The sequence below is a fragment of the Schistocerca nitens genome, chromosome 5 (genome assembly GCF_023898315.1).
Source record: "Schistocerca nitens isolate TAMUIC-IGC-003100 chromosome 5, iqSchNite1.1, whole genome shotgun sequence".
Lineage (NCBI taxonomy): Eukaryota > Metazoa > Arthropoda > Insecta > Orthoptera > Acrididae > Schistocerca > Schistocerca nitens.
This window is the reverse complement of record NC_064618.1, coordinates 24,652,359-24,679,426: the sequence shown is the minus strand read 5'-3', so window position 1 is coordinate 24,679,426 and position 27,068 is coordinate 24,652,359. Positions and strand designations below refer to the sequence as shown.

At 42.7% G+C, this 27,068-nt stretch overlaps 1 protein-coding gene across 1 annotated transcript in view; it reads right to left on the bottom strand.

The window, feature by feature from the left end:
- Positions 1–460: 460 nt before the first annotated feature.
- The window catches only part of LOC126259520 (uncharacterized), a 171,208-nt gene continuing 144,600 nt past the window's right edge, over positions 461–27,068 (bottom strand). The window contains exon 11 of the mRNA XM_049956379.1: positions 461–5,200. Coding sequence (XP_049812336.1) covers positions 4,532–5,200 — 669 coding nt within the window. The 3' untranslated portion in view covers positions 461–4,531. The remainder of the gene's footprint in view (positions 5,201–27,068) is intronic.

The following is a 27,068-nucleotide window of genomic DNA, read 5'->3' as shown; positions in this document are numbered from 1 at the left end:
ATAGAGAGAGAGAGAGAGAGAGAGAGAGGGAGGGAGGGGGAGTGAGTTTCCGTAATGTAACTGCACAAAAAATTCAGCACAAGGCAGTCAAGTGATATCGCGCAAAACAAGAAACTGTCCATCTTCTCATTTTTTTCCTCAACCAAAAATCTGGCTGGCTTACTCACTTATTCTTGATGCGAGTCTTTTGACCTTCTGTATTCTTTAGTTTTCATCTGCCGTCCTGTCTTCTTCATTCCGTCATTCTGTCGATCAGAGTAGTGAACTGGAACAATTTGCGAGCCGTGTTAGAGAGCGAATGGGAAGTTCCACAAGCGTGAATGAGGTTTGCTTCCAAGTAACGGTCTTTTATTTAACCTTACAACTCACATGTAGATAGTTTTTATAGGAAAATCAGATGCATTTAAATTAGCCTTGTCTGATGAAAATTATTTATTTTGAAATAAATATTTGTGTCACATTAACAAATTTGTATTAAATATTTCTAAATAAAACCTATCTTCCCACTTAAACGAAGATAAGTAGTACAATTGTTAGAAATTATATAAATATTTTTTTACATCAGAGATATCAATGGCAAACTTAGCATGTAACGCCGTTGTAGGGCACTCACTTACTGCAACTTTCTTCCAATAACAATAATACAAAACATATATGTAATCTGTCAACATCATTCATTCCCATATTTTTTGTTTTATTTTTGTCTTTCTTTTATGTTGCTCGGTACGTATATAAAACTTAATGAATCCCATGTATGACAACGTGAGAATAATACAGCAGATAGATATTTAATTTAGTGTGCAGTAACAATACCGGAGTAAATGTATCAAATATTTCAGGATGTTGGAAACACACTTTTCTTAGAAATCTGTTATGGAAACATCTATCATTCTGCAATGTAAACTAATATTATATGATATTCGACACTTGAGTATCCTTTTCAAAATACGTGTCTGGAATTTCCATTAGACATAGCATGACTGCTAGGTCCTGCAGTGCAAAATGCTGAAGACTAATTTATTTAAAATAACATCCTTTTATGAAACAGTTTCTACTGAATAGAACAGTTTTAAACACTCATTTTTCACACATAGCACCATGTAGAACAATAAAACTTTGTAATTCTTGCTAATTCACACATTTATAAAATTTATATTTGTGCTTTTCCAAAACCTGTTATAAATTACATTTATTTATACATTGACAACATATTAATCCTGCAATGCGCATTGTCTCCTTTCCAGAGGTACCGTCTCAGTTTGTCTATTAGAAGTCACATAACGATGATCACAATAACAGTTTGTCTCTCAGATGTCTAAATTTCTAGTAGTTAAATTAGTACAGAGTGAAAGCAATCTGTAAGTCCAACGATCGAAGCAGATCACATTTTTTAAATGATGGTGTGATGGTAATTCTACTGGTGAAAACGTAGTTTTATGGTCAAGGAGCACAAATTTTGATAAACCAGCTTAACCTTTCTCTTAATGTATCACAAAGAAGCAAAGCAGCATTTGAAGTACTCTGTCTGTAATACCAAAGAAATCGGAACATGTAGAGTAATGAAGAATGTTCTTTTGTCTTAGTTTTCTGGGAAGAAATGCCTTTGCCACAATAAAAACATGTGTTGTATCACCAGCTTACATTATACTTATAATATCGTTTTTATATAACTTTATCACTCTGCCTGTATGACAGAGCTGTTACGACAGTCAAATACTCGAGTTTGTCCAGATATTCTTCCAATTACAGCCAAAAATTATAGCTGCAGAACATGTAAACAATGATAGTCTCTCAAAGATTAACAGTGAATTTTTAATGAGTTGCATGTAAGAAGACAAGTGAGTTAGTAAACAACTGAGGTAATCTTCAGCTCCATAATTATTGAATAGAGTACACAATAAACCTTCACATTTGTGATGCTATATCGTTAAATTTTACCTTAGGAGAACCATAACATAGCATTTTTTCTATGCTAGTTTTAATAAAAGACCACCTGATCTGAAAAAAAATTGCACGTATATTTTTGGCTTATCAGTGCAATTTATATTGACCATCACAAACAACTTTTTGTCCACAAATAAAACAAAAAAATTGTGTCATGCAATTGTTTATCTATCAGGACGACATTAACCAACATCATTGCCTTTCGTGTAGCTTTATTCGTTATCAAGATATTATATTTATTTTAAATAACATCTGGTATCTCTTATTTGGTAATCCACTTTCTCTGCATAAAACCTGTTCAAAAACGTCTTACAATGTACCGTTCATGTAAACATGAGGGAGTTAAATACAAAACACAAAACTGACTGAGGTTGCTGTACTAAACTGACTTTGACTCTGCAGTACTGGTACACAGTGTAGCCACCCAGGCTGATGTAACTCGCCGCCAGGTGGAGTTGACTGTAAAAAAATGGAAACACAAGGAAAATGGACGCCAGTCATTCCCTCAGACATCTTCTGTTGAAGATTTGCGTGGAAACAACGGAGAAAAGATGGTACTTACCTATGAAACAGAACAGCATTGGCAGAACAGTTATTACAACAATGTTTTCTTGTTTACTATATGGATGCATGTAGTACACTTAAACAATATGTTGTGCACATTATTGATTTAAAACTGTGTCACCATTACTTTCCTTCGCTTTTGCTTGAAGGTAGGCGTGATACTACTCTGACAAAGGAACTCTACTCAGAACGATATCCTGATAAAAAAGACACCTTCCTGATGGAACCCAACTATTGCTGCTTCAGGAAGTGTGAAGGTTCAACGGGAGGCAACGCAGTCATCATAGAAATCGCACATTCGAAGCCAGTGAAGCTGCGCTTCACCTTTCTGTCGCCACGAATCCACACGTAGACACACGGCACCATGAACATAATATCGCATTCCTAAAGCGAGCATACATGGCACGTGTGCAACATGTTCTTCTGTTTTCATGTACATTTACACCAGGAACTGGACGAGGATGATTACCTGCATCATGTACAGATCTGTCAGTGCGCTCAACCCAAATCTTCGCTAACTATAACTTCTGTGATGTTCTTTTTATCAATGAATATTTATTCTAAAACGCACAGGCAGACACAAAGAACATCCACTGTTGGTCCACTGAAAACTCGCGGTGGCCGAGATATGGAACATCAGTGTCGAAAGAGGATTGATATCTGATATGGGATACTTTTATTAGCCCTTATTTCATCAATGGTAAACTAAATGGTGCGGCATGTATCTTTGAATTGTCAAAGTTACAAGGAAAGCATTCATAATGTACTTCTGGTAGTTAAATAAAACTTGCTTGGTAAATATGAAGAGGTCTTTCCATGGTTATTTTGACTTTCAATACTTCAAACAATTCACGTTATAAGATGTATTAATATGATATTCTCTCAAGAATTGTAGAAATACTGACTGAGTGACATTTCCTGTGGAAAATCTCAGTACAATCTTCGTGTACTACCACTGTGAGTTACAAAAAAAGTTTTTTAAAAGGTTACCAACTGTAGTTAAGCAAAGGATAACGTTTGGTGCTAGTGTAACAATGGCTATTGATGCACAGACCAACTTTTCTGATTGAAAAATTGAATTGTGGAAAAAACTGGATTACAATAAAAGTGAACGTATTTGTTCACCAGACTGAAATCCAAAGTTACAGACTATCAATGGCAGAAGAAGCTGAAATATGAGCAAAATATGCTTGTTTCTGTTCTCAGCCGAGATAATATCGCATTGTAGGATTATGAAAATGTCAAAATGTCACGAGGAAAGGAAATATCTGACACTGTACACCATTGACAGTATGCAATACTACAAAACTATTTAATTCACGGACATAATGTATACGTTAAAATTTCACATTTCGCACGGACACAAAGATTTATTTCAATCCCTGAAGCAAATACGTAATACAGACGTAGTGTTCCTTCAATAAAATTATGGCTGTACCTCACCATTTCCTCAACGAACGGATTCTATCAGGACGAGCAACTTGACTCAACTAGTGGGTCAAATCACAATTTCTCATTCCGGAACTGCAGTGATACTTTACCACAAATACTACTCTGACATTGACTGAGAAATATTACCAAAATAGTATTAATACCGTAATGTTAACAGTTTTCAGTACACGATTACTTGAGATAGTCAGCGGTTCTTTTCCTATGTATGGTGCAATGCAGGGGAAATAAAATGCGAGTCAAATTTTTCTTACAACGCTTTAGTTTGGAAAGTTTGAATTGTACTGGTGTAATCTGCTGTAGAATTTTTTGTTGTATTCCGAAGAAAAGTCCTTTAAATATGCGTTTAATACCTTTTTTAGACCGCTCCATTCAGTTAATTCATAACATTTGGACTCACTAGAATGTCACAGAGTATAAAGTTGAAAACTAGCTTCTGAAAAACACAATAATATTTACGGTTTTGCTCTCAATAATATTAAAGTGTACAGACATCCAAAACATTTAACCGTGTAGCTGTTGTGGCAGGATTTGGTCGGGAAATCCAGAGGCGCCAGCCGATGTGGGGTGAGGCTCACTCCTTGAGGCTGGTGAAGCGGCGCAGCTTGACGCGGAGCCTGGGGTTCTTGGCGACCCGCTGGACGCGCAGCTCGCAGCCGGGGCCGGCGCCGGCCAGGAAGGACACCTCGAGGCGGCCGCCGTCGCGCAGCGCCGCCACCAGCGCCTTCGCCGCCGCCGCCTCCATGTCCCTGGCGCTCAGCTGCAGCGCCGTGCCGGGGAAGCGGTCGCGCACGCACCGGCCCAGCGCCGCCGCCTGCGCCTGGCTCAGGGGCACCCCCGCGGCGCTCAGCCAGCTCAGGTAGCTGAGGTTGGCCACCACCGCCTGCAGGAACAGGTGCTCGGCGGGCGCGCGGCACGCCACGTCGGCTGCGCGCAGCCCGTCCACCTGCAGGTGGCTCAGCGAGCACGCCTTGAGCGCGCGCCCCACGCAGCGCAGCGTTCGCTCCGCGTCCTCCAGGCTCAGCCGCCAGTGGCTCATTCGCAGGCTCTGCAGCGTCCGGAAGCTGGCCGACAACGTCTGGAAGAAGGTCACCAGTGCCTTGTCGTCGACAGTCAGCGGCACGCCCGTCCCGGAGACGCTGCTCTTCTCCAGGCTCAGGTCCAGGTCGCTGAGGTGCGTGAAGCCTCGCAGGAACGGCAGGAGCAGAGGGCCGTGGAGGGCCGGACGGTCGTTCACCGTCACCTGCGCAGGCAGTGCCGCTCCCGACGAGTACGTTAAGCGGACGCTTTTGGGAGAAGTATAGAAAGGTGGCAAACGCAGCACAACAGAAGACAAATAAGCTCTTTTCGGCAAGAGCTGTGTAAATATTTGGTTATAAGCAAAATGCCTCCTCTCTGCTGCATTGTTGATCTTTGTTACCCCACGTGTATTTCCCTTCTTATGTCAAATTGAAAATGGACCTTCCCTGAACATTCTGCAATATTATATTGTTTTGTGTTTACACATACTGATTTCAGGTATCAGTTAGTGCCAGAATTACTACAAAAAGAAATACTGGAGTTAAAGGCGGCTATCTGATTTGGTGAAGACTGCCAGTCTCGCTAGCAGGATGAAAGCAGAGCTCACCATCTCCAGCATCGTCGACAGGACTGACTAAGGACCTTTGGTACAGAGCCGAGTGGAGGGTCTGAATCAGAGGCTGTGACGGTTCTGTGACCATGTGGGCTGCAGATTCCTCGACTTGCGCCATAGGTTGTTGGGGTTTCGGGTTCCACTGGATAGGTCAGGAGTGCACTACACGCAGCAAGTGGCTACATGGGTAGCAGGGGTTGTGTGGCGTGGACTGGGCGGTTTTTTAGGTTGTATGGCCTTGGGCAAGTACAGAAAGGGCAACAGCCTCAAAGGGTGTGGGGCAAAGTCAGGACATGCGAGGACCAAGCAGCAGTCGGTATTGTAATTGTAAACTGTCGAAGCTGCATTGGTAAAGTACCGGAACTTCAAGCACTGATAGAAAGCACCGAAGCTGAAATCGTTATAGGTACAGAAAGCTGGCTGAAGCCAGAGAAAAATTCTGCCAAAATTTTTACAAAGGCACAGACGGTGTTTAGAAAGGATAGATTGCATGCAACCGGTGGTGGCGTGTTTGTTGCTGTTAGTAGTAGTTTATCCTGTAGTGAAGTGGATAGTTCCTGTGAATTATTATGGGTGGAGGTTACACTCAACAACCGAGGTAGGTTAATAACTGGCTCCTTTTACCGACCTCCCGACTCCGCAGCATTAGTGGCAGAACAACTCAGAGAAAATTTGGAATACATTTCACATAAATTTTCTCAGCATGTTATAGTCTTAGGTGGAGATTTCAATTTACCAGATATAGACTGGGACACTCAGATGTTTAAGACGGGTGGTAGGGACAGAGCATCGAGTGACATTATACTGAGTGCACTATCCGAAAATTACCTCGAGCAATTAAACAGAGAACCGACTCGTGGAGATAACATCTTGGACCTACTGATAACAAACAGACCCCAACTTTTCGACTCTAAGTGCAGAACAGGGAATCAGTGATCATAAGGCCGTTGCAGCATCCCTGAATATAGATGTTAATAGGAATAAAAAAAAAAGCGAGGAAGGTTTATCTGTTTAGCAAGAGTAATAGAAGGTGGATTTCAGACTACCTAACCCCCCCCCCCCATGAACCATGGACCTTGCCGTCGGTGGGGAGGCTTGCGTGCCTCAGCGATACAGATAGCCGTACCATAGGTACAACCATAACGGAGGGGTACCTGTTGAGAGGCCAGACAAACGTGTGGTTCCTGAAGAGGGGCAGCAGCCTTTTCAGTAGTTGCAAGGGCAACAGTTTGGATGATTGACTGATCTGGCCTTGTAACAATAACCAAAACGGCCTTGCTGTGCTGGTACTGCGAACGGCTGAAAGCAAGGGGAAACTACGGCCGTAATTTTTCCCGAGGGCATGCAGCTTTACTGTATGATTAAATGATGATGGCGTCCTCTTGGGTAAAATAATCCGGAGGTAAAATAGTCCCCCATTCGGATCTCCGGGCAGGGACTAGTCGAGAGGACGTCGTTATCAGGAGAAAGAAAACTGACGTTCTACGGATCGGAGCGTGGAATGTCAGATCCCTTAAGGGGCTCCGGAACGCCCTATACTTGCAATGTTAAAATAACGCTTATAAATTACATCTTTCCTCACAAAGTATTTGAGGTAGGAAGTTAAACTTTTTACAGATTATTTATTGGAATATGGGCTACAACATAACACAGGGATTTTACAAAATTTTAGTTCAGTTATTAAAGATGATTTTTTTTCAATTGTAATGAAAATTCACATTTTTTTTGCAATTTTTTATTTATATATTCAAAAATATACAGTTTTTTGGAAAAAGGCTGTGTTAAATTATGCAGAAGGTACTGTGTAACATTTACTGAAAGTTTGAAACAAATATGTTTGGAAGATCCTTAGAAAACATGTAATTAGCATGAGAAAATAAAAGTTTTGGGAATCGAGCGACAAAGATTGGATTAACTTTTTAGTGCATTCCAGGTCCATAGGATGGATTATCTTCATCCTCTGCAAACTCCTCCTCCAGCTTCCTCTTGTTCCTCCTCCTGTTTACTCTTGCTTGTATTTCTAGACTCTTTACAGCCCTGTCTGCAGCCCGAAGGCGTTCCTTGTCTAAAGCAAGCATCGCTCGTACCATGTTAGAACCTATCTTCATTCCCATATTTCTAAATACCTTGCACCTTACAATGTTGCCATCACTGAAAGTCGCAACAGCATCATACACACCAAAGTGAAGTGTTTCTATTCCAACAAATACAGTCTTGGGGATTCTCGATTGTGTAGAAATACAGTCATAGTGCGCTGCCAATTGTGTAGATATATTGTCATTTTGCGCTGCAAATTGCGCATACAGCATCCTAATCAAATCAGTCATATTGAACCATCACAGGTTATCCACAACACATACTTTATCTCACATCACTAAAATGTACCTGATGAACACGGACGTTAATAATAACACCATTTGACAGCAGTTTAACAGCGCCATATTGGGTCACGCCCATGTAGAACACATTTAAAAAAAAACTTAAAAATAGTTGTAGTCTTCGGAATTGAATAAATTATATATCTATTAAAGGGTAATAGTCTGCAGATTCAGAAAACGCAAAAAAGTAAAAATTGAACTTTTCATGATTTTGAGCCTTTCCGGAGCCCCTTAATCGGGCAGGTAGGTTAGAAAATTTGAAAAGGGAAATGGATAGGTTAAAGTTAGATATAGTGGGAATTAGTGAAGTTCGGTGGCAGGAGGAACAAGACTTCTGGTCAGGTGACTACAGGGTTATAAACACAAAGTCAAATAGGGGTAATGCAGGAGTAGGTTCAATAATGAATAGGAAAATAGGAACACGAGTAAGCTACTACAAACAGCTTAGTGAACGCACTATTGTGGCCAAGATAGATACGAAGCCCACACCTACTACAGTAGTACAAGTTTATATGCCAACTAGCTCCGCAGATGACGAAGAAATTGAAGAAATGTATGATGAAATAAAAGAAATTATTCAGATAGTGAAGGGAGATGAAAATTTAATAGTCAAGGGTGACTGGAATTCGAGTGTAGGAAAAGGGAGAGAAGGAAACGTAGTAGGTGAATATGGATTGGGGCTAAGAAATGAAAGAGGAAGCCACCTGGTAGAATTTTGCACAGAGCACAACTTAATCATAGCTAACACTTGGTTTAAGAATCATGATAGAAGGTTGTATACATGGAAGAACCCTGGAGATACTAAAAGGTATCAGATAGATTACATAATGGTAAGACAGAGATTTAGGAACCAGGTTTTAAATTGTAAGACATTTCCAGAGGCAGATGTGGACTCTGACCACAATCTATTGGTTATGACCTGTAGATCAAAACTGAAGAAACTGCAAAAAGGTGGGAATTTAAGGAGATGGGACCTGGATAAACTGAAAGAACCAGAGGTTATACAGAGTTTCAGGGAGAGCATAAGGGAACAATTGACAGGAATGGGGGGAAGAAATACAGTAGAAGAAGAATGGGTAGCTTTGAGGGATGAAGTAGTGAAGGCAGCAGAGGATCAAGTAGGTAAAAAGACGAGGGCTAGTAGAAATCCTTGGGTAACTGAAGAAATATTGAATTTAATTGATGAAAGGAGAAAATATAAAAATGCAGTAAATGAAGCAGGCAAAAAGGAATACAAACGTCTCAAAAATGAGATCGACAGGAAGTGCAAAATGGCTAAGCAGGGATGGCTAGAGGACAAATGTAACGATGTAGAAACTTATCTCACTAGGGGTAAGATAGATACTGCCTATAGGAAAATTAAAGAGACATTTGGAGAAAGGAGAACCACTTGTATGAATATCAAGAGCTTTGATGGAAACCCAGTTCTAAGCAAAGAAGGGAAAGCAGAAAGGTGGAAGGAGTATATAGAGGGTCTATACAAGGGCGATATACTTGACGACAATATTATGGAAATGGAAGAGGATGTAGATGAAGATGAAATGGGAGATACGATACTGCGTGAAGAGTTTGACAGAGCACTGAAAGACCTGAGTCGAAACAAGGCTCCCGGAGTAGACAACATTCCATTGGAACTACTGACGGCCTTGGGAGAGCCAGTCCTGACAAAACTCTACCATCTGGTGAGCAAGATGTATGAAACAGGCGAAATACCCTCAGACTTCAAGAAGAATATAATAATTCCAATCCCAAAGAAAGCAGGTGTTGACAGATGTGAGAATTACCGAACAATCAGTTTAATAAGCCACAACTGCAAAATACTAACACGAATTCTTTACAGACGAATGGAAAAACTAGTAGAAGCCGACCTCGGGGAAGATCAGTTTGAATTCCGTAGAAATACTGGAACACGTGAGGCAATACTGACCTTACGACTTATCTTAGAAGAAAGATTAAGGAAAGGCAAACCTACGTTTCTAGCATTTGTAGACTTAGAGAAAGCTTTTGACAATGTTGACTGGAATAATCTCTTTCAAATTCTGAAGGTGGCAGGGGTAAAATATAGGGAGCGAAAAGCTATTTACAGTTTGTACAGAAACCAGATGGCAGTTATAAGAGTCGAGGGACATGAAAGGGAAGCAGTGGTTGGGAAGGGAGTGAGACAGGGTTGTAGCCTCTCCCCGATGTTATTCAATCTGTATATTGAGCAAGCAGTAAAAGAAACAAAAGAAAAATTCGGAGTAGGTATTAAAATCCATGGAGAATAAATAAAAACTTTGAGGTTCGCCGATGACATTGTAATTCTGTCAGAGACAGCAAAGGGCTTGGAAGAGCAGTTGAACGGAATGGATGGTGTCTTGAAGGGAGGATATAAGATGAACATCAACAAAAACAAAACGAGGATAATGGAATGTAGTCGAATTAAGTCGGGTGATGTTGAGGGTATTAGATTAGGAAATGAGACACTTAAAGTAGTAAAGGAGTTTTGCTATTTGGGGAGCAAAATAACTGATGATGGTCGAAGTAGAGAGGATATAAAATGTAGATTGGCAATGGCAAGGAAAGTGTTTCTGAAGAAGAGAAATTTGTTAACATCGAGTATAGATTTAAGTGTCAGGAAGTCATTTCTGAAAGTATTTGTATGGAGTGTAGCCATGTATGGAAGTGAAACATGGACGGTAAATACTGTAGTTTGGACAAGAAGAGAATAGAAGCTTTCGAAATGCGGTGCTACAGAAGAATGCTGAAGATTAGATGGGTAGATCACATAACTAATGAGGAGGTACTGAATAGGATTGGGGAGAAGAGGAGTTTGTGGCACAACTTGACCAGAAGAAGGGATCGGTTGGTAGGACATGTTCTGAGGCATCAAGGGATCACCAATTTAGTATTGGAGGGCAGCGTGGAGGGTAAAAATCGTAGAGGGAGACCAAGAGATGAATACACTAAGCAGATTCAAAAGGATGTAGGTTGCAGTAGGCACTGGGAGATGAAGAAGCTTGCACAGGATAGAGTAGCATGGAGAGCTGCATCAAACCAGTCTCAGGACTGAAGACCACAACAACAACAACAACAGATAAAAACGAAAATTTCTGTTCCGACACTGACAATGTTGAGTGTTTATGTAAAAAGTTCAAGGCAATCGTAAAATGCGTTTTAGACAGGTACGTGCCGAGTAAAACTGTGAGGGACGGGAAAAACCCACCGTGGTTCAACAGCAAAGTTAGGAAACTACTGCGAAAGCAAAGAGAGCTTCACTCCAAGTTTAAACGCAGCCAAAACCTCTCAGACAAACAGAAGCTAAACGATGTCATAGTTAGCGTAAGGGGGGCTATGCGTGAAGCGTTCAGTGAATTCGAAAGTAAAATTCTATGTACCGACTTGACAGAAAATCCTAGGAAGTTCTGGTCTTACGTTAAATCAGTAAGTGGCTCGAAACAGCATATCCAGACACTCTGGGATGATGATGGCATTGAAACAGAGGATGACACGCGTAAAGCTGAAATACTAAACATCTTTTCCCAAGGCTGTTTCACAGTTTGTGCAGTTCCTTCTCTAAATCCTCGCACAAACGAAAAAATGGCTGATATCGAAATAAGTGTCCAAGGAATAGAAAAGCAACTGGAATCACTCAACAGAGGAAAGTCCACTGGACCTGACGGGATACCATTTCGATTCTACACAGAGTACGCGATAGAACTTGCCCCCTTTCTAACAGCCGTGTACCGCAAGTCTCTAGAGGAACGGAAGGTTCCAAATGATTTGAAAAGAGCACAGGTAGTCCCAGTCTTCTAGAAGGGTCGTCGAGCAGATGCGCAAAACTATAGACCTATATCTCTGACGTCGATCTGTTGTAGAATTTTAGAACATGTTTTTTGCTCGAGTATCATGTCGTTTTTGGAAACCCAGAATCTACTCTGTAGGAATCAACATGGATTCCGGAAACAGCGATCGTGTGAGACCCAACTCGCTTTATTTGTTCTTGAGACCCATAAAATATTAGATACAGGCTCCCAGGTAGATGCTATTTTCCTTAACTTCCGGAAGGCGTTCGATACGGTTCCGCACTGTCGCCTGGTAGACAAAGTAAGAGCCTACGGAATATCAGACCAGCTGTGTGACTAGCAAACAGAACACAGCATGTTGTTCTCAATGGAGAGGCGTCTACAGACGTTCAAGTAACCTCTGGCGTGCCACAGGGGAGTGTTATGGGACCATCGCTTTTCACAAAATATATAAAAATGACCTAGTAGATAGTGTCGGAAATTCCATGCGGCTTTTCGCGGATGATGCTGTAGTATACAGAGAAGTTGCAGCATTAGAAAATTGTAGCGAAATGCAGGAAGATCTGCAGCGGATAGGCACTTGGTGCAGGTAGTGGCAACTGACCCTTAACATAGACAAATGTAATTTATTGCGAATACATAGAAAGAAGGATGCTTTATTGTATGATTATATGATATCGGAACAAACACTGGTAGCAGTTACTTCTGTAAAATATTTGGAAGTATGCGTGCAGAACGATTTGAAGTGGAATGATCATATAAAATTAATTGTTGGTAAGGCGGGTACCAGGTTGAGATTCATTGGGAGAGTCCATCAACAAAGGAGGTGGCTTACAAAACACTCCTTCGACCTATACTCTAGTATTGCTCATCAGTGTGGGATCCGTACCAGATCGTGTTGACAGAGGAGGTATAGAAGATCCAAAGAAGAGCGGCGCGTTTCGTCACAGGGTTATTTGGTAACTGATAGCGTTACGGAGATGTTTAGCAAACTCAAGTGGCAGACTCTGGAAGAGAGGCGCTCTGCATCGCAGAGTAGCTCGCTCGCCAGGTTTCGAGAGGGTGCGTTTCTGGATGAGGTATCGAATATATTGCTTCCCCCTCCTTACACCTCCCCAGGAGATCACGAATGTAAAATTAGAGAGATTCGATCGCGCACGGAGGCTTTCCGACAGTCGTTCTTCCCGCGAACCGTACGCGACTGGAACAGAAAAGGGAGGTAATGACAGTGGCACGTAAAGTGCCCTCCGCCGCACACCGTTAGGTGGCTTGCGGAGTATAGATGTAGATGTAGATAATTAAAGACAGACACACACACACACGCTCTCTCTCTCTCTCTCTCTCACACACACACACACACACACACACAGAGAGAGAGAGAGAGAGAGAGAGAGAGAGAGAGAGAGAGAGAGAGAGAGTTTCCTCATTAAGTGCAGTAAACATAAAACTGCTGCCACATCGTGAAAGCACTTCCATATGAGGGAGAAAAAAACTGTCTCGGTAGCGATGTTGAAATTATCGTTTATTTTGTCATCAATGTTGTGCGTTTCGCCTTAACTCAAGGCATCTTCAGACTGGCTGATAAATGTTGATAAGCAAGTTATGGATATCGACGACGAAACATACGCGAAAGGAAATAGTCCTTGTCAAGTGCAAGAAAAATACTCGAGACAGATATATGCACCCGTCATGTATGAAAAGCATAACATCTGACAACCTTGGCGGGACATCTAATGAGGTCCAAAGCATACAACGCAGGACCTGGCCTGTACAGTCTGTCAAGTGATAAACATCCTGTATTGTGTGGTTTGATTTGTTCTACCACCGCTTTTGTTCTTATCGAAATTCCCACAGTAAAAGATATTGTTTTAGGTTTTCTTTGTGTACAGAGTCACATTGCTGTCCTCTGTTCTTTCCCTTAGAAGATAACTTCCTTTTATTTCTGTGATAAAATTGTGATATCGCTAGCACATAAAAAATAATGCGCAACAGTCTCTTTGTGTATTCTACCGGCATGAAATTTGGTTTACTGTCCACGCAGAAGATATATGAAAAGCATGGGAGTAATGGTGACGGTTCCCCTTTTACAGGGGTTGGACAGAAACACGGAAATGCCGCCTGAGATGCGTGCTTGCACATGAGTGCAGATGCTAGCCAAGCCAGCAGGTTGCGCTGTTGTAGAACGGCTCCTACGCTATTTCACAAATACACTGCAAGTGTGATTCATGGCGACAACAGCGTGTTATGTAGTAGTGTGAGTGCATTACGTCGGAGCTAAGTGAATTCGAACGTGTGCAAATTGCTGGTGAAAGTTCCAAGGACGACGAAGAATCTGATGTTTAAAGAGGCACTATATCGAACATTTACGTCGCGCGGACGGAAAATGAAGTAGGCAAAAAAGAATAGCCGGCCGGTGTGGCCGTGCGGTTCTAAGCGCTTCAGTTTGGAACCGCGTGACCGCTACGGTCGCAGGTTCGAATCCTGCCTCGGGCATGGATGTGTGTGATGTCCTTAGGTTAGTTAGGTTTAAGTAGTTCTAAGTTCTAGGGGACTGATGACCTCAGTAGTTAAGTCCCATAGTGCTCAGAGCCATTTTGAAAAAGGAATACAAATGTCAAAAAAATGAAATTGATAGGAAGTGCCTAAACAGGAATGGCTCGAGAACGAATGTAAGTTTACAGTAGCATACGTAACTAGGGGAAGAATAGGTAACACATGGAGGAAAATTAAATAGGCAATTGCAGAAAAGAGAAGTAACTGTATAGATATCACGAGCTTGGATGGTAAACCACTATTAAGTAAACTTGCGAAAGGTGGAACGAGTATATAGAGGGCTACAGAAGGGAAATGAACCCGAAGGAAATATTGTATAAACGGAAAAGCTACTGAAAGACCTAAGTCGGAAGGAGGCACTTGCAGTAAATAACATTCCGTCAGAGTTGCTGGTATCCTTGGGGAGAAGACGAATTTGTGGCAAGAGGGGATCGGTTGGCAGGATACATTCTGAGGCATCAAGGGAACACCAATATAGTACTGGAGGGAAACGTAGAAGGTAAAAACCGTAGAGGGAGAACAAGATATGAATACACTAAGCAGATCCAGAAGGATGCAGGTTGCAGTTGTTACTCAGAGATTCAGACGTTTGCACAGGGTAGAGTAGCATGGAGAGATGCATAAAACCGGCCTTCGATCTGAAGACAACAACAACAACAACAACAACACGGAAAGCAGAACAACATCATCAGCTAAGTGATAAAGCTGACAAAAGTGGGTGGTGAGTGACCGTGACTGACGGTCATTGAAAAGAATTGTGACGGGAAATAAGACGACGAGAGCTGCAAAAGTCACATCAGAAATGAACGGAGCCTCATCAGTGATACAGAAGCACGGAGCCATGAAACGTAGCCAGTGGAAGAACGTCATTTGCTAGGAAGAGAAGTGTTTCACACTCTTTCCAACCAGTGGCCGAATTTACGTACAAGACTGAAAACGATGGGCGCTCGGTGGTAACTTGAGCCGCATGGTTACTCTCCAGTGTTGCATTTGCTAAGGATTATGTGACCACTTTGGCTTTTCGTGTTGTTATCACGGCACACTGTGTGATGCTGTGTTCCAAAACGACACACACAGCTCACATCGTGCAAGACTGGTTTTGTGAGCACGGGCATCAATTGTCGCACCTCCTCTGGCCACTACAATCACCAGATCTCTTTGTCGTCTACGTTGGTAAGAACGGTGCGTGATCGCTATACGTCTTTTCATCGTTTCCTGAACTTGCACTTATTTTGCAAGAAGAATGGTACACTATTCCCTCGAAAACCGTACAGAACCTATAGTTATCCTTCTGAGGTAACAAGATGCAACGTGTTTCGTGCACCTCATTACGCACGGTAATGTGTCGTGTTTTTGGCGTTTCCATATTTTTTTCGTCCAAACCCTGTTCATCGAACGTGGTTGTCGTGTTTTCATATAGTCTTGTTATGGTGTTCTGATGAACACAATTGGATGGATATCCTTGTTTCTTTATTATGATCTATAGTTCTTCCTTACCAACTTTATCAATGCCTTTTTCCATATCAACGAGTGCTAAGTGGTGTCTCGAACAAATTATGCATGCTTTTATATGATCTGCTTCGTCATAAGTACTGCATCCGTTTTCGATATTCCTCTTAAGGAAGCCCATCAGTTCTTCACTTAGTGAACCAACTGATATTATTTTCAGCCTGCTGTTCAGGATGCAAGAGTAAATTTTTATGGATCTTCCAGTAAACAAATCCCTCTGTAGTTCTGGCAACAGCTTCTATCACATTTTTTAAAATAGAAATACAATTTTTCCTTGTTTAAATGCTCTTGGTACAACACTTCTTTTCCAACAGTCACGAAATAGATTTACCACTCTCAGATGGAGAGCAATTACACCGGATAGAATTTCGTTGTTTATGCTGTGCATGCCTGAAGCTGTCCTATTTTGCAACAACATCGTAGCATAAATAAGACTAATAATAATAATAAATAATAATAATAAAGGACATCATAGCATGAATGGGCCATACCTCCCAACTCTATACATGCAATTTCCCCATTTTCTGTCTCTTCGCCTCCATACAAAACGCGTTTCAATCGTTCGACCTATTGCCTGCCGCTGACTTGTGTTATTTACCTTTACTGTATCTCTGTGTGCTTTGTTAAGGATTTTCATTGTGTTACATACTAGCGCTTGCTTTCCGTGTACGCCATCTTCGATTATATTTACGAACCATTACAAAGATTCTTGTTGGGCCTCTTTTACAAACTTTATATCAATATTCCTCTTCTGTTTGTAAATCTGATGATTTTCTACTATTCGTTTGTTAAGATAACGGAGATAGACTTTGTGGCAGCTTCAAGGTCTGGTGGCCAGATTTTGAGCCTCCCTTCCCAACGCATATTTCTCTTCCTATCCAATACTCATCAGCAGCCTTCGTTATTGTTCTCCTTGTATTCTTTCGTTACTGTTCAGTATTGCCATGTCAAAGCCACAATCAAGTCAAAATTCGAAAGGCAAGTCATTAATGAAGTTCAACGCTTAGCAGTGTAAGCACATTTATTATGGACAGCAGTGGACAAACAGAACAGCATATAACTGCCCCGCGAACGGAGGATGCTGCTATTTATACAAATATCGAAAATTCCAGAATATCTAAATATGGCAAAACCCGAGAACTATCTAGAAATGACAAATAAGGAATGGCATTTATTTGCTTGTGATTGTATTTGAAGTCTGGACCCACAGTAAGGCGGCCAGTAACGGTAACCGCTAGTCACGCTGCATGCGGTACAGCTGACTGCACTGCTCCGTCTCGTGGATAAACAGCCCTCAGTCGGGCCGACTACTGCATCTTGCCACCCGTACTCTGTGCGGCAGCGCTGGAGCATCCTCTTTACATGGACGACGTGTCTGCGTTGTTATCTTCATGACGAATGGTCAGAATCAGCACAGTCCAAGTCTCTTGGGCCATACCTCACTGACCATTGCTAGGCGTTTTAGCGCTCTCGGTCCTTCTGCTGGGCGGCCAGAGACCTACGGACTGCATGCGAGCCAGTTGCCTAGCCTTTCTGCGTATCTGAAGTTGAGAAATACTTTGCTCCTTTCAATCAGTGTAGGGCATCATCAATGTGCGGCAATGGGTAGGCATATTTTTTCATGAATTTGCTCAGTCATCGATAGTCGATGCAGGAACGCTACTTGTCGTCCCCCTTCTTCACAAGGACCACAGGGGAGGACCGAGGACTCGCTCAATGTTCAATGATGTCGCAGCATCTTCTCCATTTCTTCCCCAATCATGAGTTGCTCAGCTGGCGAAATCCAATAAGAGATTTGCCTAATGTGATGTTTTACCATAGGCCGCTTGATATCTCTTTCTCCACTCTGGATTTGAAAGCTTACGTCAATGGGCACAGACGGGCTGGCGCTGCCTGGAGTTGTCCCTCGGCCAAACCAGATCCTGTTAACAGTTTGGTAGTATCTTCCTCCTTCGCATTGTCTGGAGCGTAACACGATTCTTCATCGATGCCACTGAGCTGTCCATTCTGGACTTTTTCTGCAGTTCTTACATGCTTACCTTTAGGGATGATCTGTGGTTGCTCATACAGTTAATAATCGGAAGTTCTCCTCGATCACCTCCAATTTTGCTATCGTCACTGGTATACACATACTTTTTACGAGTCTGACGAGTCTGAATAGCTTTTTTCAATCGATAAACACTTCAAAGTTTAACTGAGCATCCAGCAGTCTGGAATTCGTCTCGTCGATTACATAGTCAATGGCAAGCAATTGCACAGAACAGTCTTCGGGACGTGCGCCGGTTGGAATACATTAGTCCACCTGAGACTTTGATCATTGAGAGTGTGTGATTGCTTGTGATGCCAGCAAGAAGTTCCATCTGAGGATAACATTATGACTGTATTATGTTAAATGACAAATTCGAGGGACTGTGTTCCGTCATTGACAGTTATTCTTGCAGTACACGTTCCTGTCGGCTGGATGTATTACCCATTTACAACATTCGACACAATCGCTTTCGAATCACGAGACATAGTCTTCTTTAGCTGGCAACAATAAACATCGGACATTACAGAAAAACACTAGTACCCAAGCAGACTGGTCGTCGACGGTGAAGTCGATGAGATTTTCCTCGTCTTGGTGAAAGTCTTTCATGGAGGATTTTGATCTGGGACGTCCTGACGTCCAAAGATGGTTGCCTCGCTTACTTGTTTTGAATTTGGCGGCTAGGTGAGCGGCTGGCACCTCTGTAGGGCGACAGGGAACGGCTGTGGCGTGTCGGAGAGCGGTCTCGTCCGGGGGTCCGGGGTACAGCGGTGGGCTTCGTCCCGCAGGTCGCCTACAGTCGCCTGCAACTGACTGGCGTCAGCACAGCTGTTGTTACGGCTGACGTCTCGTGGCGCAGTAGGCGCCGTACGCTCCTGTTCTTCGAATATACTCTTCCGGGTTTACGAGCTGCGTCATTTCGAATAAAACACTTGAGCTTTGGACGGAAATCTGTACCATCGCCACCAGAAGTAAGAACTAATATGGTAGTATCAGCAAAGAAGGTAGCACTATACACCTAAGAACTGGAGTCAAAGACTTTTCGATTACTGGATACCGTAACTGACCTTATGCACATAGACTTTGAATGGCGAAAAACAAGCGGAATTCATACCCATTAAGATACGTATGTAGATCCATAAGTGCTATGCTGTATAAACCGCCAAAGATCAACTGGCTGTCATCCTTCCAGTCGGCTTTCTATCTGATTCAGTCTCAATATGACCACAAAGCTGGTTTGTTGTTACATACACATTTCATTACAGTTTAACTGTCTGGTGATTTCACTGATGTAATGTCATTTAATTCATATTGATACCTTTTGTTCCAACGATTTTAATTTACTTAGGGTATGTAACGATGTCACGGTAGGCAGCAGTCCTCATCATGTCCATTCGTTTCGTGGTGGTATTCTCAGAGGAATATCGTTCAGTAGGTGTTTATTTATTTATTTTTTAAATAGGAGGAAAAGTGAATGAAATGAATGTATGGTTGGAACCTGTATGTGTTCTAGGACGGAAAATTTATTAAAGTCATTGGTTGTACTATCCAAGTGATTCGGCTTCTAATATTGGCATATCAAAAATTTTTATTTCTTAAGAAGTACACAATAACGGTGTCATATGGGAGCCGTGTTGTTTTGTTTTCTGCTGGAAAGTCTCTGCAGGGAAAGACGTTCATCTACTGATGCTACTTTTACTTTCTAATAGCTCACTGAAATAAAGCAAAGTTCTACCAAGTGACACACTTAAATTTATAAATTAAAAAAAAAGTCTTTGATAATGTTTTAAGAGAAAAACTATGGAATAGAAAGAAGGATGTATGGAAACCTATAATTTCGGTTGGATCTGGAAAGAAATCTGTCAGAGAAGGTGACAACGAACAAAGGACCGAGGCGTGGCTGCAGTATTTCATATGAAAGGTCACAGGCGCCGGTCGCCCGCCTAGAAGAGCGCGCTGGTCTCTCTGGAGAACTGAGACGGCGCAGCGGGACCGCCCCCAGGCGGCCACGTGACCCCACTGGCCGCGGCTGAGGTGAAGTCGAACCGCGTGAAAACGTGGCGGCAGGCGTTGTCTCTCTGAAACTTCCTGTCGACCGTGCCCGACCGCCACAAAGGACGTCAGCCGTACTGGGCGCCGAGCGCAACGCAGCCCCTCCACGTCCGCGCCTGCCGTCCGAGATCGAGTAAGGGACTCACCGCAACATTCCGGAGTGTGTGTGAAATCTTGTGGGACTTAACTGCTAAGGTCATCAGTCCCTGAGCTTACACACAACTTAACCTAAATTACCCTAAGGACAAACACACACACACACACACACACACCCATGCCCGAGGGAGGACTCGAACCTCCGGGACGAGCCGCACAGTCCATGACTGCAGCGCCTAAGACCGCTCGGGTAATCCCGCGCGGCCGCAGCATTCTGTATTATCCCACGCCACTCATCGCACACTAGCGGGAGACTAGTGGCCCACGCTGCGTTTGAAGTTGGCCAGGACTGGGCAGCCTGCACTGCTAACCAATGGCGTCACACAGTGTTCAGTGACGAGTACAGTTCATCCCTACCTGGGATGGTCACTGTCAGCAATTTGGCTGCCATCTGGGGATAGATCCCACGCTTCGAATGTTTCGGAGAGAACAACGGCATTATTGGAATGAAGTGGTGTGAGGTACCCTCGGGCAGGACTGCAGATCACGGCTACTAGTGACTGAAAGAACTCTGAAAGCACAACAGTACATCGCATACGGCTTGCGTCGTCACGTGTTACCTCTCATGCGACAGTATCCTGGTGCTATTTTTCCGCAGGTCGATGCTCGTTCACACATGACACGTGTCTCTACGAACTGTTTCCGTGACGTTGAGGTACTGCCGTGGCCCGTGGCCAGCAAGGTCCCCAGATCTGTCCCAGATGAAACACATTTGGGACTACCTCACCTCCGGGATGTCCACAAACGGCCAGCCTGTCCCCTCATATGTTGCCAGTACCAACAATCCAAGGCCAGAGAAAACTCCCGTCATGACTGCAATCACAGTAGTGGACAAACGTATCAGCCAAATTGCACCGCCCTGGTCATGGACGGCATCTGGGGATGATTGGAATGGTAGGAATTTGGATGTTATCAATACGTCCGGAGCCAACACTTAGCAGTGATCGATATTGTATCGCTCAATTTCACACAAACTATACACGGAATACCCGCGATTGTGGAGACAGTCCAACACAAACTGAGTATTTATTCACTATTCATCCACCTGAAAGGCGCCGTGAAGGCCGCAGCTGGTATTTGTCCCCACGGCTGTGTGAAAGAACTGATTAGCCAGCCGACTGGAACTTTCCTTCGTACCCGCCGCACATGACAGTCTTAAGCCAGAAGTGTCAATTCGTTCTGGCCACCAGCTCCATCCAACACACACTCTAATGGCCAGCAGAGGCAACAAACAATAGTGGGCGAAAATTCTGGGATGGATGGGCATTTGTTTTTCTTACGAGTGGTAAGAGTGCGTTTTAGGAAGAGAGATGTAATCGTGGTATAAGCGACCGGATGTTACAAACACGTTCGGAACGACTATGATACAGTCACTGTGCATAAAAAGCGTCTTGGTTGTACAGGCCACACAATTATCACTAACGATATCCGTGTTAAAAACTATGTATGCTTTATAATTCGAGGTATGCTGTTGGTTCCGAATAAAGTGGTCTTTCACATAAATAATACGACATTGAATATATTAAGGTGATCGCTGCGGTGTGTATTAACAGACCATAAGTGCGGGCGCACGTAGCCAGCGTCTAACCTCGTAATAAAATCACATCAACGAATTTAGAAAGTGGTTCGGCTAAGGAACGTGGTATTCAGCCGATATTTGCAACTCCCTCTTGCCCCTGCTACATATTTCCCACGCTAAAATACAATATTTGCTACGCATTCAATCTCGATACCATGAAGACAGTGTAATACGGGTTCTGTGATATATACTCAGTGTCATAGGCGAGGGTGGAGGATGGTTGGTTGAGAATGATCACATACAGTAGACGGTGTGCTATGTGAGGAATCACTTGAAAATGCAACGCTAGACTGAAGTCGTAAAGAATGTACAAAATCTTATACATTGGCGTTTCTGATCTATAATCTTACACTTTCTCGTGGAAATGCTGTCTGCGGCTTCGAATCAAATCTCTCCATGCAACCACATACTTGTGTAGATCCTATGCAGACGTATTTTAATGATTACAACCACCAGTGAATCATACGTGTGGCACTCTCACATCTCGAAACTCACCTTTTTCGAACCTGTCTGCTGCAGTAAAACTCCAGTGTGGTTTCAGACAGTCTCTCTGAATCTTGTAACTGCTCCTCAGTGCCTGCCCTGCTCTCCCTGCAGCCTTGTCCGTGTGGTTGATCCATTTTAAGTCGGAACTCAGAGAAAGTCGGAGAGCCCCATATCCAAAACCCCTGCGTCCTGTGGAGAAACGGGGTCACATGAGTTGATGTGAAAGGACTGTGTTTTAACCACTCGGTGGAAATGGGAGCATGTTGTCGTAGCTCCGCCGACCATTTACAGTGTATAAGGCTAGCGCAAAACGTAGCTTTCTCCTGCAACATGAGGTAGTAGAAAAGACAGTACAAGCAGTTGGTAGGGTTTCTTATCGGAAAAATGACGAAGAGTTCACATCATACAGGAACTGCAAGATGGACAAGGATTTTGCTACTGCATTGTGGTGTGTTTCCAAACTACATACAGATACTGCAGTCTGAAGGAGATCTGCGTATCTCAAGGTGGATTCATGTCTATCACTCAAACATATCACTCTCTCTCTCTCTCTTTCCTCATTATTTTGTACCATCTTTTTTCTTTTTTCTTTTTTTTTTTTTTTTTTCCCCATCAGTCTACTGACTGGTTTGATGCGGCCCGCCACGAATTCCTTTCCTGTGCTAACCTCTTCATCTCAGAGTAGCACTTGCAACCTATGTCCTCAATTATTTGCTTGACGTATTCCTCTCTAGTTTTTGCCCTCTACACCTCCCTCTAGCACCATGGAAGTCATTCCCTCATGTCTTAGCAGAGGTCCTATCATCCTGTCGCTTCTCCTTATCAGTGTTTTCCACATATTCCTTTCCTCTCCGACTCTGCATAGAACCTCCTCATTCCTTACCTTATCAGTCCACCTAATTTTCAACATTCGTCTATAGCACCACATCTCAAATACTTCGATTCTCTTCTGTTCCGGTTTTCCCACAGTCCATGTTTCACTACCATACAATGCTGTACTCCAGACGTACATCCTCAGAAATTTCTTCCTCAAATTAAGGCCGGTATTTAATATTAGTAGACTTCTCTTGGGCAGAAATGTCTTTTTTGCCATAGCGAGTCTGCTTTTGATGTCCTCCTTGCTCCGTCCGTCATTGGTTATTTTACTGCCTAGGTAGCAGAATTCCTTAACTTCATTGACTTCGTGACCATCAATCCTGATGTTAAGTTTCTCGCTGTTCTCATTTCTACTACTTCTCATTACCTTCGTCTTTCTCCGATTTACTTTCAAACCATACTGTGTACTCATTAGACTGTTCATTCTGTTCAGCAGATCATTTAATTCTTCTTCACTTTCACTCAGGATAGCAATGTCATCAGCGAATCGTATCATTGATATCCTTTCACCTTGTATTTTAATTCCACTCCTGAACCTTTCTTTTATTTCCATCATTGCTTCCTCGATACACAGATTGAAGAGCAGGGGCGAAAGGCTACAGCCTTGTCTTACACCCTTCTTAATACGAGCACTTCGTTCTTGATCGTCCACTCTTATTATTCCCTCTTGGTTGTTGTACATATTGTATATGACCCGTCTCTCCCTGTAGCTTACCCCTACTTTTTTCAGAATCTCGAACAGCTTGCACCATTTTATATTGTCGAACGCTTTTTCCAGGTCGACAAATCCTATGAAAGTGTCTTGATTTTTCTTTAGCCTTGCTTCCATTGTTAGCCGTAACGTCAGAATTGCCTCTCTCGTCCCTTTACTTTTCCTAAAGCCAAACTGATCGTCACCTAGCGCATTCTCAATTTTCTTTTCCATTCTTCTGTATATTATTCTTGTAAGCAGCTTCGATGCATGAGCTGCTAAGCTGATTGTGCGATAATTCTCGCACTTGTCAGCTCTTGCCGTCTTCGGAATTGTGTGGATGATGCTTTTCCGAAAGTCAGATGGTATGTCGCCAGAATCATATATTCTACACACCAACGTGAATAGTCGTTTTGTTGCCACTTCCCCCAATGACTTTAGAAATTCTGATGGAATGTTATCTATCCCTTCTGCCTTATTTGACCGTAAGTCCTCCAAAGCTCTTTTAAATTCCGATTCTAATACTGGATCCCCTATCTCTTTTAAATCGACTCCTGTTTCTTCTTCTATCACCGCCAAATCTTCACCCTCATAGAGGCTTTCAATGTATTCTTTCCACCTATCTGCTCTCTCCTCTGCATTTAACAGTGGAATTCCCGTTGCGCTCTTAATGTTACCACCGCTGCTTTTAGTTGCACCAAAGGTTGTTTTGACTTTCCTGTATGCTGAGTCTGTCCTTCCTACAATCATATCTTTTTCGATGTCTTCACATTTTTCCTGCAGCCATTTCGTCTTAGCTTCCCTTCACTTCCGATTTATTTCATTCCTCAGCGACTTGTATTTCTGTATTCCCGATTTTCCCGGAACATTTTTGTACTTCCTCCTTTCATCAATCAACTGAAGTATTTCTTCTGTTACCCATGGTTTCTTCGCAGCTACCTTCTTTGTACCTATGTTTTCCTTGCCAACTTCAGTGATGGCCCTTTTTAGAGATGTCCATTCCTCTTAAACTGTACTGCCTACTGCGCTATTCCTTATTGCTGTATCTATAGCGTTAGAGAACTTCAAACATATCTCGTCATTCCTTAGTACTTCCGTATCCCACTTCCTTGCGTATTGCTTCTTCCTGACTAATGTCTTGAACTTCAGCCTACTCTTCATCACTACTATATTGTGATCTGAGTCTATATCTGCTCCTGGGTACGCCTTACAATCCAGTATCTGATTTCGGAACCTCTGTTTGACCATGATGTAATCTAATTGAAATCTTCCCGTATCTCCCGGCCTTTTCCAAGTATACCTCCTCCTCTTGTGAATCTTGAACAGGGTATTCGCTATTACTAGCTGAAACTTGTTGCAGAACTCAATTAGTCTCTCTCCTCTTTCATTCCTTGTCCCAAGCCCGTATTCTCCTGTAACCTTTTCTTCTACTCCTTCCCCTGCAACTGCATTCCAGTCGCCCATGACTATTAGATTTTCGTCGCCCTTTACATACTGCATTACCCTTTCAATATACTCATACACTTTCTCTATCTGTTCATCTTCAGCTTGCGACGTCGGCATGTATACCTGAACTATCGTTGTCGGTGTTGGTCTGCTGTCGATTCTGATTAGAACAACCCGGTCACTGAACTGTTCACAGTAACACACCCTCTGCCCTACCTTCCTATTCATAACGAATCCTACACCTGTTATACCATTTTCTGCTGCTGTTGATATTACCCGATACTCATTTGACCAGAAATCCTTGTCTTCCTTCCATTTCACTTCACTGACCCCTACTATATCTAGATTGAGCCTTTGCATTTCCCTTTTCAGATTTTCTAGTTTCCCTACCACGTTCAAGCTTCTGACATTCCACGCCCCGACTCGTAGAACGTTATCCTTTCGTTGATTATTCAATCTTTTTCTCATGGTAACCTCCCCCTTGGCAGACTTAGAACCCATAGACTTAGAACTACTTAAACCTAACTAACCTAAGGACATGACACACATCCACGCCCGAGGCAGGATTCGAACCTGCGACCATAGCAGGTGCGCGGTTCCAGACTGAAGCGCCTAGAAACGCTCAGCCACCCCGGCCGGCCCACCTCTAGAGACCATCTGGATGTAATGCATAGTGGATTCACCTTTAAACCCTATTCTGGATGCACCATATTGTGGATCTACTTCTGAAATTCGTTCCGGATATAGCACGTAGCGGATCCACTCTTGAAAACTAACTCGGGTCTACTCTGGGTCATCGAAGCCATCCACAATACTTGTACAGACACAGACGTACACAAAACAGAGCAAATGCACTGCAACTGCAACATATGTGGTTGGAAGTGACTCGATGCATCGAGTGCACTGCTATACTATACTGTCTGACTAACGTGCTGTTCTATCTCATACACACAAGAATGATACGAATGACTGTCGCACACCATCCAAACGAGATCTAGAACACAAATTACGCTGATTGAAGTGATCATGTGACGTCATCATGAATCTTTAGAGAATAAAAGAAGACCGTTGTTATTACTGGAGAATCTAGACACTGTTGTTAGAAATGTTGGTATTATAAATTATATCAAAGATGCTACTGTATTTATCAGGATGAATTTAAATGTGCTTACACCCATTGCAGAAGCGTTTTGCTAAGAGTATTTCGCTATTTGCAGAGCTGTAGCACTGTCGAAAATAATGTACAAGTGGTTGAAATCGAGGCTTTGCAATTGGTAATATGCGTGCAGAATATCTATGTGTATGTGTGTAGAGCTGTCAGCGGTGGATGGTTAAAGTTCAAAGCATAACGTGCTAACTGTTCGTCTATAAATGACGCTGTCAGAGAGACGAATTCCGTAGGTACAACGAAGGGAAACTATTATGACACCAGACCTGAAGTCGACACACTGTCAACTAATGAATAACTTATTTCTTAGGTAAAAAAATAAATACGTGAAAGCTATAGTTTGTAGATGTCATGACAGGGTTGCGGGTACGTATCAGAGTTGAAGGTATAAACGGAAATAACAAAGCATATCTGGTAAGCAATAAGAGCATGCATTTACGGGAAAACAAAATGGGAGCAGCAACAGAAATCAACTCTGTACACGTGTCGACTCCCTGATGCAGATCCCTACGCGATGAGAATGGAGTCAAATGAACGTGTACAACTCTTTCCAGGCTTTGAGTTTTCATCAAGTGCAGCACTACGTGAGTCTGCAGACGAGCTCTCTGACGGGTCGGACCACTACATGGAAGTGTTTCCAACACGTCCATCATCTGCACCACTTGTTGAGTCTCGAAGCGACTGTTAACTATACTTTTCACGATCGTCCTATGCATGTATATGGATCGTCATAAAGAGGGGAAGTCTTAGGATTTTTCAGTAGCTTGATGTAT